At 47.9% G+C, this 12,374-nt stretch overlaps 2 protein-coding genes across 21 annotated transcripts in view; one reads left to right on the top strand and one right to left on the bottom strand.

Moving 5' to 3' along the window:
* Positions 1-12,374, top strand: part of KIAA1217 (KIAA1217 ortholog) — a 291,604-nt gene that overhangs the window by 221,059 nt on the left and 58,171 nt on the right. For 15 of the 17 annotated variants that reach the window (XM_032349632.1, XM_032349622.1, XM_032349624.1 and 12 more), the window contains one exon: positions 9,438-10,270. In XM_032349632.1, the coding sequence (XP_032205523.1) occupies positions 9,438-10,270 (833 nt within the window). Of the gene's footprint in view, positions 1-4,274; positions 4,357-4,477; positions 5,204-9,437; positions 10,271-12,374 lie in introns of those variants that run through there. The other 2 variants (XM_032349634.1, XM_032349636.1) reach the window with 2 other exon arrangements.
* LOC116594340 lies at positions 686-4,228 on the bottom strand. 4 transcript variants are annotated; one of them, XM_032349641.1, is made up of 6 exons: positions 4,158-4,228; positions 3,646-3,815; positions 3,504-3,557; positions 3,261-3,401; positions 3,049-3,184; positions 686-1,176 (listed from the first exon to the last, which is right to left on the bottom strand). In XM_032349641.1, exons 1-6 carry the CDS (start codon positions 4,199-4,201, stop codon positions 1,164-1,166), a joined length of 558 nt encoding a protein of 185 aa, XP_032205532.1. In that variant the 5' UTR covers positions 4,202-4,228; the 3' UTR covers positions 686-1,163. The 4 variants fall into 4 exon arrangements, 3 of the variants coding, with proteins under 3 accessions (XP_032205532.1, XP_032205531.1, XP_032205533.1); XM_032349640.1 differs by lacking the exon at positions 686-1,176 and having other exon boundaries at positions 2,960-3,184; XM_032349642.1 differs by lacking the exons at positions 686-1,176; positions 3,261-3,401 and having other exon boundaries at positions 2,960-3,184.

Genomic DNA, 12,374 nt, shown 5'->3' on the forward strand with positions numbered 1-12,374 from the left:
TAGACCCCAAGAGGTGACACACAAGAGGGAACACGGGGTGTTGAGACACAAGGACTGCTCGGACCCTGTGGCGGGAATCCTGGAATGTGGCAGGACAGTGACAGACCGGGAATGAAAGACCATTCGGTTTCCAGCTTGGCACCCACCACCCATCGATGTGTTCACCACCATTTTCTCCACTGAAAAATGCCCACCGTTAAGCGGCGGCTGCAGAGCCCAAAATCCGACCAAAATTGTCGTCACTTTGCTGTTTTCAGTTCAGATGGGATGAGGTGTTGTTACATCATCCAACTGCAATTTTTTAAAAAAAGTCTTACACTGTGGTGACCATCCTAAAGCTATGTAGTGTTGTATCCACCTTTTCCTCTTAATAACTCAATTGACTTGATCAGTTTCCCTAATGAAAGGTTAGAGGGCGGAGGATATGGTGACAGATACAGTGACAGAATTGTAGTGCCGCCTCCAAGGGGTGCGGTCCCAGGAATGTCACAGACATTTTGTCCTGTAAGTAATCTGGCATCTGCGAGGAATGAAAGTGTGTGTGAGTGTGTACATGTACATATATACATGTTTACACATATATAACTCGTGGCGTAATGATAGCTTCATCTACATAATTAGCCATACAGAATATTTTGGTATATGTCAGTGTAATGTATATAAACATGATACATACTAACATGCATGTAACTGATTTTTTTAAAAGATTTATTTATTTTAGAGAGAGAGTAGAGGGGGCAGAGTGAGAAGGAGGGAAGCAGACTTGCGGCTGAGTGGGGATCCCAACTCGGAGCTCCGTCGTGTGACCCTGAGACCGTGACCTGATCCAAATCAAGAGTCAGTTGCTGAACCAACTGAGCCACCCAGGCGCCCCAACATGTAACTTATTCTGAGGCAAGTAGGTAAAACCTAATCGTAATCAAGAGAGCATCTGGCTAGTTAGATGCTAAGCCTGCTGAGACGTCTTGCTGTTCCTTTCCTTTGCTGTGGAAATCGGGGTCAGAGACGGACGCAGATGAGGAACATCTCCCACAGAGTTCAGTGCCCTGCACACTGAAGGTCAGAGCTCAAGCAGATGAGCCCTCAGTAATCCCTGCAGGAAGGGCCTCGTGGGGCAGGAGTCCTCACAGAGCAGCGCACGGTATCCTGGAGGACAGGGGGTTTCACACTGTGGAACTGTGGAAGAAGCAGTAATAAAGTTTAATAATAATAATGTAATAAATCCTCACAGTGGCAAGGCTGAAGATGGGCATTCTTAGTGCCTCCCTGCTTTGTCGTCATGTGACACGGGGGAAGCTTCTTTCTTTTTTCCTTTCTTTTTTTAAAGATTTTATTTTTAAGTAATCTCTACCCCCAGTGTGGGGCTCGAACTCATGACCCTAAGGCCAAGATTCTCCATGTTCCGTTGACTGAGCCAGCCAGGCGCCCTTGGGCAACGTTCTTAACTCCTTACACTTCCATTTCCTAACCCATCCAGTGGGGATAGGAACGCCTGATCTGTGTATTTCACAGAGTTCAGTTGGAAGCCCTGTGTGAGCTGCAAACTGCGGGTGTTTATCGTGGGTATGTGTGTGCCTCACCATCCAAAATCCTTTATAGAATAAGAAACGTTGCCAGTAAACAAAGCGATGTCTTACATATTGCACAATGCATGTTGACAAGCTAAGTAGGAGTTTAGAGAACAGTCATAAGAGGAAAAATAAAATCGAAGGGACTGAAAAGTTGTATTTGGGTGACAGAAATGACATAACCACTAACAAAAAAAACCATAACCACAGAAGCTCCAGAAGGGAGTCCTGTATAAAAGACCGGTGTCCGTACAGGCACCTGCGGGATGTGCAGAGACAGGGCGAGAAGACGGGAGAAGTTACTTGCACTATCTGTTACAAGTGGTAGAAAGAAGATACGCTTTTACAAACTGTAGCTATTTTAGGTACAAAAGGAGGTTGTCCTTGGCCTGGAGGATACAGGAGTATCCCAGAACAAGATTGAGTATTGGTGAGAGAAGCACATTTTTCTTTTATCTGTCCTGCAGCTCCCCACAGTTACTGACTGTGGCTTGGAAGTTAAATGATTTATTTAACATTGCTTAAGTCTGTTCCAGACTCGGATCTTTAATCAATGTTGGGCACAGCGTTAAGTCAGTCAGGCCTGTAGACCGGACAGCTCAGCAGAGTTTCCCCTGTCAAAATATTTGTGGGAATAACGCTCATCTTAAATATAGCCATCAGCTAACCACTGACTGGACCATCTCTTTCCTGAGAATTAAATAATTTTGGCAACAGTCTGTCTGTCTCGTGTCTGGGAGACATTCCATTTATGATCAAATGAAACATTAATAGTTTCACTAAGACCTCACAAATGACCGTCTGTCCAGTTTTAACAGCATAAGCAAGATGAACTTGAGATTTTCCGACATCATAATTACTTCCCTTCACGGTGCCGTCTTCGTGCTTATAAGCTCATTCTAGATTTCCTTTTATCCTATGTAATTTTTTAAAAGCCAATAAAGTAATGAATGAGAGAGAGGAAATAGAAATAAATTTCACAAGACCGTTAGCCTTACCAGAGCATAAACATTATTTCCTGTTGAGGTAAGGCAGAATATTTACTAGCATGTTCTTTTTTAATAACAACTCAAAAGAAATAAATTATTTCTACTTTGCTTATAGTGCCAGTTAATGAAAGGAGGAAGGAGAATCGATAGTAGAACACTTAATACACCGCTGGGAAGAAGAAATTCTCAGAGGCCGTAGCATCCCAGGGTCGGTCGCGCAGAGGAGGGTCTGGTGAACAAAGGACCCAGCGTGCAGAGAATTAGTGGTTGGCCGCACCCAGATTGAGCCAAATTTCCTGGTGAGCTAGGCTGAATGAGCTGTTCTCTGGAGAGCACGAACCAGACAGGTGAAGGCGAGTCCTGCCCAGCCCCAGCATATGGCTTCGAAATTAGCCTGCCCGGTTCCTCAGCGGGGATTCTAGGACCTCAGGATGGTGACATCCCTCCCTCCACAGCTTCCCCCCAAACCCCCAGCCTCTAGCATGACCTGCGTGCTTCTTTCCAGAGGGTATAACGCATCCTGATTCGCCACAGGGTTGGGCCAGCTTTCCAACTCCCTGTCGGGAATTACAGCTCTCCAAATGACGAAGCCAGGGGTGTCGTCTCCAGACTGTTGCTCCGAAGCATCTAGAAATTGAAAGGAAATTGCTCTGAACAGGTCAGGAAGGGGGAGATGGGAGGGGCAAACCAGACCTTCTCTCACCTTGCACCCCCCTGACTTGCATGGTAACCGGGTCAGCCGAAGCCACCTGTCTCTGCTGCGGTAGGTGGGGACTCCTGTGTTGGGTCTGGCGTGTCACACGTGGCGAAACGGCGGTGGCCGTCGTGTGCCATAACACAGGGTCTTCGGGGATAGGTTAGAGATGGGATCGTGGCTAAAGCAGACAAGGGAAGACCAACCCCAACACCCCCTTTCCTGGAAAGCGTGTGTTTGAAGAAACCAAACCTGCCAGATGCGTGCCAGATGCGTCGGGGGCTGACGGGGTGTGCTTCCCGTCCTCTGGTGAAAATAACAAACCCCGGGCTGATTAGATGAAAAATCGAAACAAGGGTTTTCACATCCCTTCTCCTCCTTCCCGACCTCTTACTTAGGTGGCATCTGTTGCAACACTTTGTCCAAACATTGTTTCTAATGAGACGTCCTAGGAGGGGGACGGTGTCGTGCGCGCCGCGGTCCCCCTCCCTTAATAACCACAGAGCATTTGGACGGCGGTAAACAGTTGTTGAAGAAAGCCTGCCACGCTGACGGGATCTGAACCTGGGAGACGTCATGGAATTCTCTGGGTCAGCAAAACAGCCTCTCCAAGCCTTAAAACGTTTGAAAAATGCGCAGGCTTCCCAGAGCGCGGCCGTGGGGCGTGGCGCGAGGCCAGCGGGGCTCCCCCCGGCCCGGCATCGCCCGTTTCTCGTCCCCGTCTTCCCACTCGGGTAGCTGCTGCACTCGGTCCCCGAGGGCTCAGAAAGCACGGGGGTGATTCAACAGAGCCTACCTGCGAGCTAAGGAAATGCTTTTCCTCCCTCGCCTTTTGTCAGTAATGCCTTGTTAATTCCTGTCCTTTGCTCGGCACCGCACAAGCCACTTCTTGTCGGGAACACACACCTTCTTGTGCCCGCTGCCCTGCAAGGGAACAGCTGCGTTGACATCAGTTGCCAAAGGAGAGGGGGGTGATCCCTGGAGACGCCTGGGCCTCTCCTCCTCCGCCCTGTCGAGGGTGGGGCCGAAGGGCTCCGGCTTCCCTTCTCGAATGCCCTCTTGGCGTCCGTCGGTCGGTCCTCCCTATCTGTCCCTCTCCTCCCAGGTACGTTTCCCAGAGCGATCGCCGTGGTTGCTCTGCGTGGGTGCTGCGTGGGACTGATGCATGGCCGGCACCCAAAGTTCAGCTTGGTAGAACCAGGCTGGTTAATTAATACACAGCCTCCTTAATCACCGTTCTGTTTTCTTTCTGCTGGTCTAAACCAGGGAGAGAGGCTCCTGTTTTCCTCTGCCCACGACTCCGCCGACTTCTAAAGTCTGGCAGCGGGATGAGCGTTGGGTGCTGGTCTCCCCAGATTTTCCCAGCAGAACACAGTCCGAGAGGGGGGCCCAGTGTGGTTAAGGAGCATACCGAGTTTTCCTGCCAGCTTTGTGGTGGCTGGTTGTCTGTCTGTGAGGGATCCTGTTTGCCTGGGTCAAACCTAGTTTGTGGTATTTCCTTCGCCGTTAACCCATTTACCTGGGCCTCCTAGGGTTTGTTCGTTGGTGTGTGTTTTCCATGTAAGCAATTGTTAAAGGCCTGAGTCACCCGTGAGGTAGCCTGTGGTTGGATGTGAGCTGAGGTTACTCAGTGACTAATTTCCAAGGGGAGGAGAAATCGGCTTATCATGGGGAGGACTACTTTTCATCCACGCCTGTGACGGCCTCGCTCGGAAGACGAGGGTGGGGGGAAACAAGATGGTCTTCAAGGGTGGTAAACACTCAAGCTGGGAACATTTTAGGATCTGTGGCCTTTGCGATTTCTTCCCTGAAGAGAAAGCTGTCTAAAATATCCCAGTGTGGAACGGAGGATTTAGATGAAGCCAGCAAACAAAGGACTCGCGTAATTGGGAGCTGAGCCAATTTGCTTTTTTCCACGGCGTTAGTAGTACAGGTGATTTCCTTAAGACAAAGTAAGTGGCTTTAATTCTCTGAGGATGGAAGAGTCTCCCGAGAATCCTTTTCAGTTTTGTGCGGTTCCTTCATTGTGTGGTCTGACTGAGTGGTATGTTTACAAATTCTAGACTTGGAATGGTGGGGTTTGAAATACAATAAACTGTACATAATACTCCCTTTCCGCAGAGAATATGTATATTTTAAGTAGTCCGCGAAGAGACGTGATTACATGAGACAGTTTCCCAAAATGATTCGAAATAAACATTTTGCATGCCAGGTTTTCTTTTTTCTTTCCGGAAATAATTACAAGGTTTTTGCCCCTTCTTACCTTACATTCAAGAAACTTATAAATGAGCTTATAAACTTATAAATGAGCTTAAAACTTGTAAATGAGCAACGTTTGATTTAACTCGCTGAGTTTTAGAGAAATGAGATATAGGTATATGTAGGATTCCTAACTCAAATTTCGGAAAATTAATTTGACACTGCCCCAGATTTCATCGGGCCTCTAGGAAGTAGGGGCCAGACAGTTTACGGAGGTCTGTGCGGTGGGCAGGGACAGCGGCTCCCAGCCAGGACCACGGTGCTGAACTCTGTAAATGCCGCTGTTTACAGAAACTGGAAGTGCTCAACCAAGGGAAAGCCGGGGTTTGAGTGGTCATGGTGGGAGGGAGAGACAATGCCCACCAAAGGAGGTAAATGAGGGGCAACAGTCTAGTTCATACATTGCCGTTGTATCTAGAGTATCTACTCTAGATGAGCATTTTCTTTGTCTGGACCGAGGTTCAGACAGACAGATCTGTTTTGGATTCTGGTAAGGTGTTAAAAGAACCTTTATTCTTGGGTTTAGGTTCTGTTTTTCTTGCTATCAGATGACATTCTTGGGGTGCCTGGGTGGCTCAGTGGGTTAAAGCTTCTGCCTTCGGCACAGGTCATGTTCCCAGAGTCCTGGGATCGAGCCCCACCTCGGGCTCTTTGCTCAGCGGGGAGCCTGCTTCCTCCTCTCTCTCTGCCTGCCTCTCTGCCTACTTGTGATCTCTGTCTGTCAAATAAATAAATAAAATCTTTTAAAAAAATGAAATTCTTCAAGGCTCACATAAAAACATGAGTGTTGAAACCTTCTGGGACAGAAGTGTCAGGGACATAATGTATCCAGATATTTTGAGAGAGATGATGGAGATTAATGACATCAGAGAGACTAGTGGGAGAAGGGAGGCAGATGGATTAAGGTGGGTAAGAACCGTGTGTGATGTGTGTGTGTGTGTGTGTGTGTGTGGTCAATTTATTTTACCTTTAAAGTTTGATATAATTTCCTCCTAAGAGCTCTGACTTGGAGGACTAGTGCAGGAAGAACTCAATATGCATTTAATGCCACTTCTGGACTCATTGGCCCAAAAAAGACCAGTTAGACAACAAAACTGTGTGGGTGCCTGATTCCAGGAAGATATCTCCATGGGAAGAACACTAGCATAGAAGGCTGGAACTTTTTGAAACTATGTATCATAGAATCTTAATCATCATGCTGATTGTCAACCAGGCAGCGAAGTGTATGAAGTCCACCTTTTATTGGAATAGCAAGTGGTCTCCTTGGGAGATCACAGTGCAGCCTTGAAGAAGATTCTCTTTTCATCTTCCCATCCCTTCCGCCTCGTTTTAAGAGTGACCGCCTTTGGTTGCTCCATATCCTTTAGCATATGAACTGAGGTTTTCAGATTGGAAAGGTTCGCTCTCACTGTGGGTTGAAAACATCTTCCCACTGTGTAATGGAAACATCGCATCGTTCTCCTTCTGGGCTCTCTGTAAAGCCGAGGATGAAATTATCATGGGTTCTTTTTGAAACTCAGTCCTGTAAAGTCAGTCATAGCTTGGCAAAGCAAGGTAAGAATTCTTTCAAAGGCTTCCAACCTCCAAGTCACCCGGATTGATGGAGATCGTCCTGCTCTGTCATAGCTGAATGCTTGCGTCTGCCTGCATTGTGGGTGACTCAGGTGGACAGTGATTCTTTCAGTGACCCTGTTGGGTGACGGCAAGATTAATTTGAAGTGGACCAGGCCAAGGCCGATAAGAGCATTACCCTCAGATACATGATGCTAATAATGTATGGCTAGGATCCATCCTTGTTGGCTGAAGTCCCATTCTGGTTGGTTGGTACCCACGTAATACTAGCTCCTGGATGGTAAGTACCTTGACTATCACCCACATTCCCCTATGAGTGCACAGTGCATCAGAATTATTAATTCTTACATTTCTTTCTGAATCCATCTACACACGATGTCAAGAAAGTCCAATGAGATTTTTTAAAAGATTTTATTTATTTATTTGACAGAGAGAGAGGGATCACAAGTAGGCAGAGAGGCAGGCAGAGAGAGAGGGAGAAGCAGGCTCCCCGCCAAGCAGAGAGACTGATGTGGGGCTCGATCCCAGGACCCTGAGATCATGACCTGAGCCAAAGGCAGAGGCTTAACCCACTGAGGCACCCAGGTGCCCCCAATGAGATTGTTTTGTATTTTATTTTACAAGCTCTATAATGTACCTCCTAACCGTTTCTTTTCACATTGCCAAACCTTTTTTTTTTTTAATATCCATGTAGGCATCTCTGTTGTTTTAAAAGAAATTTACTCAACTTTTCTTTTCCTTTTTTTTTTTAAAAGATTTATTTATTTGACAGACAGAGATCGCAAGTAGGCAGAGAGGCAGGCGGGGAGAGAAGGGGAAACAGGCTCCCTGCCGAGCAGAGAGCCCAATGCGGGGCTCGATCCCAGGACTCCCGAATCATGACATGAGCCGAAGGCAGAGACTTTAACCCACTGAGCCACCCAGCGCCCCTCAACTTTTCATTAATTAAAATCAATTTTGTATTTCCTATCATTAATATTCTTTATCCTTTTAGACAGTACTGTACGATTTAGATTTTTTTTTTTTAAGATTTTATTTATTCATTTGACAGTGAGATAGATCACAAGTAGGCAGAGAGGCAGGCAGAGAGAGAGGAGAAGCAGTCTCCCTGCTGAGCAGAGAGCCCGATGCGGGGCTCGATCCCAGGACCCCGAGATCATGACCTGAGCTGAAGGCAGAGGCTTTAACCCACTGAGCCACCCAGGCGCCCCACGATTTAGATTCTTAATAGGTCTTCCTATTCTTTTGACACTGTGTGTCCATTGGGCTCAGTATCCCCCAGATTCTGATGCACCCTGAAGCCCGATAAAGAAGACTAACAGTTTGGATTATTATTTATCCTAAGTGGGTTGTAGACATTTGAAATCCTTTTTTTTTTTTTAATTGATACCAATAATGACAATAGTACCTACCATTTGTTGCACTTGATTTGCCTTGAGCACTGTGTTATGCTTTCTACACATGCATGAATCTGTATGAATTGATCTTTACCTTTGTTTGGATCAAATCTTGCATTGCGTGGTCCGATGGCATGGAGAATTCGGCCAGATATGTGCTGCTGCCTAAGCCAGTCCCTCTTGTATTTTATGCTCTCTAGAGGCTTGCCTTGCGGACGATAGGAATAGAGGATGTGTGTAGCGGTCCGTGCAGGTCTCCTGTGGTTGTTTGGCCCTTGTGGAAGGAGAAGCAGGTGTACCATCACACACTGACCTGCACTGTTTTCCCCCCAAACCTCACAATGTTGAGCTCTCTAATGGGTGTTTCTTGTGGTTGCAGTAGCAAGCGCCCACGAGCGTAGGGGCTTAAAACATCACGACTTCACTACCTTACAGTTGTAGACATCAGAGGTCCAAAATGGGCTTTACAGGCCAGTTTCAAGGTGTTGACAGTGACCATACTCTCTGTAAGCTCTCGGGGAGAGTCCATGTCCTTGCCTTTTCCAGCTTTTAGAAGCTCCCTGCCTCCCTGGGCCCCTGGGTCCTTCTTCCATCCTCACAATCAGCAGAACATTTTCCAGTCTCTCTGTCTGACCCTGCTGCTGTCCTCACACCCCCTTCCCTGACTCTGACCCCTTCCTCCCTCTTTCGCACGTCGTGTGGTGGCATTGGGCCATCTGGATATTGGCCCAATACACTGGATATACTAGCTCAGTATTCTTACGAAGGAACATCTACAGGGTTCCCGTGGCCGTGGAAGGTGACGTACTTACGGGTTCCAGAGGTCAGAGTGTGGACATGCTGCCCAAGGAGGGGGCCGTTCGGCCTGTTGCCACGGGAGAGCCACGCTGTCACCCTGAGACAGCTCTAAAAACACGAGTATCAAAGGAGATTTTCTAACTTCTCGTTTTCCTTTCAGATGCAGAGAGAAATTGTGTATGCACGAGGAGATGGCCCTGGTGCCCCTCGACCGGGATCCACAGCCCACCCGCCCCACGGCATCCCAAACTCTCCGCCGTCCACTCCTGTGCCCCATTCCATGCCTCCTTCCCCATCCAGAATTCCTTATGGGGGCACCCGCCCCATGGTTGTTCCTGGCAACGCCACCATCCCCAGGGACAGGCTCTCCAGCCTGCCGGTCTCCAGGTCCATCTCGCCCAGCCCGAGCGCCATCCTGGAAAGAAGGGACGTGAAGCCCGATGAAGACATGGGCGGCAAGAACATCGCCATGTACCGGAACGAGGGCTTCTATACCGATCCTTACCTTTATCACGAGGGGCGGATGAGCATCGCGTCTTCCCATGGCGGGCACCCGCTAGACGTCCCCGACCACATCATCGCGTATCACCGCACAGCGATCCGCTCGGCCAGTGCTTACTGCAACCCTTCTCTGCAAGCGGAGATGCACATGGAGCAGTCGCTGTACAGACAGAAATCTCGGAAATACCCAGAGAGCCACCTGCCGACCCTGGGCTCCAAAACGCCCCCCGCCTCTCCTCACCGAGTCAGCGACCTGAGGATGATAGACCTGCACGCCCACCATAATGCCCATGGGCCCCCTCACACCTTGCAGCCAGAGCGGGCCTCCCCGAGCCGCCAGACCTTCAAGAAGGAGCCGGGCACCTTGGTGTATATTGAAAAGCCACGGACCACTCCGGGATTAGCCAGCATTGTGGACTTCGGCCCTCCTCTCTTGGAGAAGCAGGTGTTTGCCTATAGCACTGCTACCATCCCCAAAGACAGAGAGACCAGGTAAGGTGGTGAGGGCGGCCCAGGGTGGTCTGTGCCTGTGAGTGGTTGAGGCCTGCCCTGCAGGGTCAAACCAAGGGGACAGAGGTTGGCTGAGCCCCAGCCCCCCCCCCCCGCCCCCGGGCAGCTGGGAGAAGCCACAGCTTCTGGGATCAAAGGCCATCCGGGTCTGCAAAGAGTTTCCGCATAGGTGGGGGTCGGGTGACGCAGGCCAACAGCTGTGACAAATGGGGGGCGGTCCGTGGGAGCGTGCGGAGCGTGGGTCTAACAGCAGCATCGTTAGTGTAAATCCAAACAAAAGGAAAGAAAATGGTGATAAGCAGAAACCTTTTGGACAAATGGATCAGGAGCTCATGGTAATTGATCTGCCAGTGAAAAGAAGGAGCGAGTGGGTTCAAGTTTTAACTGTCTGAAATGGCAGTTTGTGTTTTCCTGTGGAGTGCAGTTCTGCTTTCTCATCTGGCCTTGGGAAATGGAAAGAATGTGTCACTGACTGTCATCTAGGGTGATAAAGCACAAATTTGCATGCGAATAGGATGGTTTAGATTTAATACTCAGGAGTGGTAACTGAGATCAGCAAAAATTTTTTAGGGAATGAGACACTCTTGAGTATTTCAATGTCTTTTCTCATCTACTCTTTTTTGGTGTAACTTACCAACCTAGTCCATTTGAAAGACCCTCCAAATCTCGTATAATAATAGGAAAGCTAATTTTGATAGAGGGAATTTCTCTAGCCTAAATCGATTGAAAGAAGCCAACATAATAAAAATCTAGTCAAAGAAATGGAGTCTGAAAGAGGTAAGCGTTTTAATCTGTTGTCATCTATGAATTCAAAAGGGGCATGAGAAATAAGATTAAATATTCAGGGAATCAGCAGTTTATTAGAATCACTCTTCTCTGGGGGCGCCTGGGTGGCTCAGTGGGTTAAAGCCTCTGCGTTCGGCTCAGGTCATGGTCCCAGGGTCCTGGGATCGAGCCCCACATCAGGCTTTCTGCAATGTCTCTACAATGACTTGTAGGGGCTGAGCATGGAGCCCAGTGCTGGGCTGGATCCCAGGACCCTGAGATCATTGCCCGACCCAAAAGCAAGAGTCGGCCGCCCAACCGACTTCTCCACCCAGGCACCCCTCATCATCCCAGTTTACAGATGCAGAAACCGAGGCTCGGAGAAGTTAAGTCCTTCCTCAAGGTCACAGTACGTGGCATAGAACATCCGTATCTGTTAAAGAATTCTGACCTTTTACCACCGTGAAATAGTCTGCCAGATGAGTGGGACCTGTGAGCCACACCTGCACCCAGCAGAGAAGTCAGTGTAAGGGTGAATTCTGAACATTTCTACCAGAATTCTTAAGAAATTGTTTCAGGTCTAGATGCTACGCAACTGCTCCTGAAGGATATCTACAGTCATAAACGGGGTAGCATTTGCATAATTATGCTGCTAAATATATACCGGCCATTTAAAATATAACTGCCCTAGCTAGTATATTAGCACAAGTATGTGGCGATGGGGGAAGAAAAAGTATCTTTGATAGGCATTTATTTCTGAAAAATGAATGCAAGTACTACGTCAAAGAAAAATTTTTCAAAACAGGAGCGCCAGAAACAACTACCGAAGCACGAAATCAGAGCCCATTGTTTGCGCCAAAAGCCGGCTCTTATCTTAGATTTAATCTGTTTATTTTAAGAGTTCAGCCCCTACAAGTCTACCTTCATGGCTGTGGAGTCGTATCAAGCGCCAAACCCATGTCTGTCGCCCTTTCAGAATATTAAACAGCAAATACATCTTGAGAGCGCTTCTTCTCCAAAACTCTCAAGTGACATTTTACATCTAAGATGTGAAGCTACAAAACGCAGGGGACTGAGAAATCCGTGGCACTCCTTTCTTTTGGACCCTGCTGGGTTCAGGTGCCGTTCCAAGGAAATAGCCTGGATAACTGCAGGATGTTTGAAATCAGAGAGAAAAATTCTTTCTTTCTCATCTGCACTTAGGAAACCTCCCGTGGTAGCTTTTTTTTTCCATTCCTTTCCTTTTTTTTTTTTTTGGAACATGATTTTATAACTGCTCTATTGACTTGAAAATGAAGAGTTAAGGATGAAGTCATTTCAT

The sequence above is a fragment of the Mustela erminea genome, chromosome 6 (genome assembly GCF_009829155.1).
Source record: "Mustela erminea isolate mMusErm1 chromosome 6, mMusErm1.Pri, whole genome shotgun sequence".
NCBI lineage: Eukaryota > Metazoa > Chordata > Mammalia > Carnivora > Mustelidae > Mustela > Mustela erminea.

What these genes read in the sequence shown, in the direction of transcription:
- LOC116594340 (XM_032349640.1), bottom strand. Translation starts at nt 4,201, where the DNA reads ATGTCAACGCAGCTGTTCCCTTGCAGGGCAGCGGGCACAAGAAG. An exon ending in AGGGCAGCGGGCACAAGAAG is followed by an intron (nt 3,816 to 4,157) that starts GTGTGTGTTCCC and finishes GACGTCTCCCAG; the next exon opens with GTTCAGATCCCGTCAGCGTG. An exon ending in ATCTGGCACGCATCTGGCAG is followed by an intron (nt 3,402 to 3,503) that starts GTTTGGTTTCTT and finishes CTATCCCCGAAG; the next exon opens with ACCCTGTGTTATGGCACACG.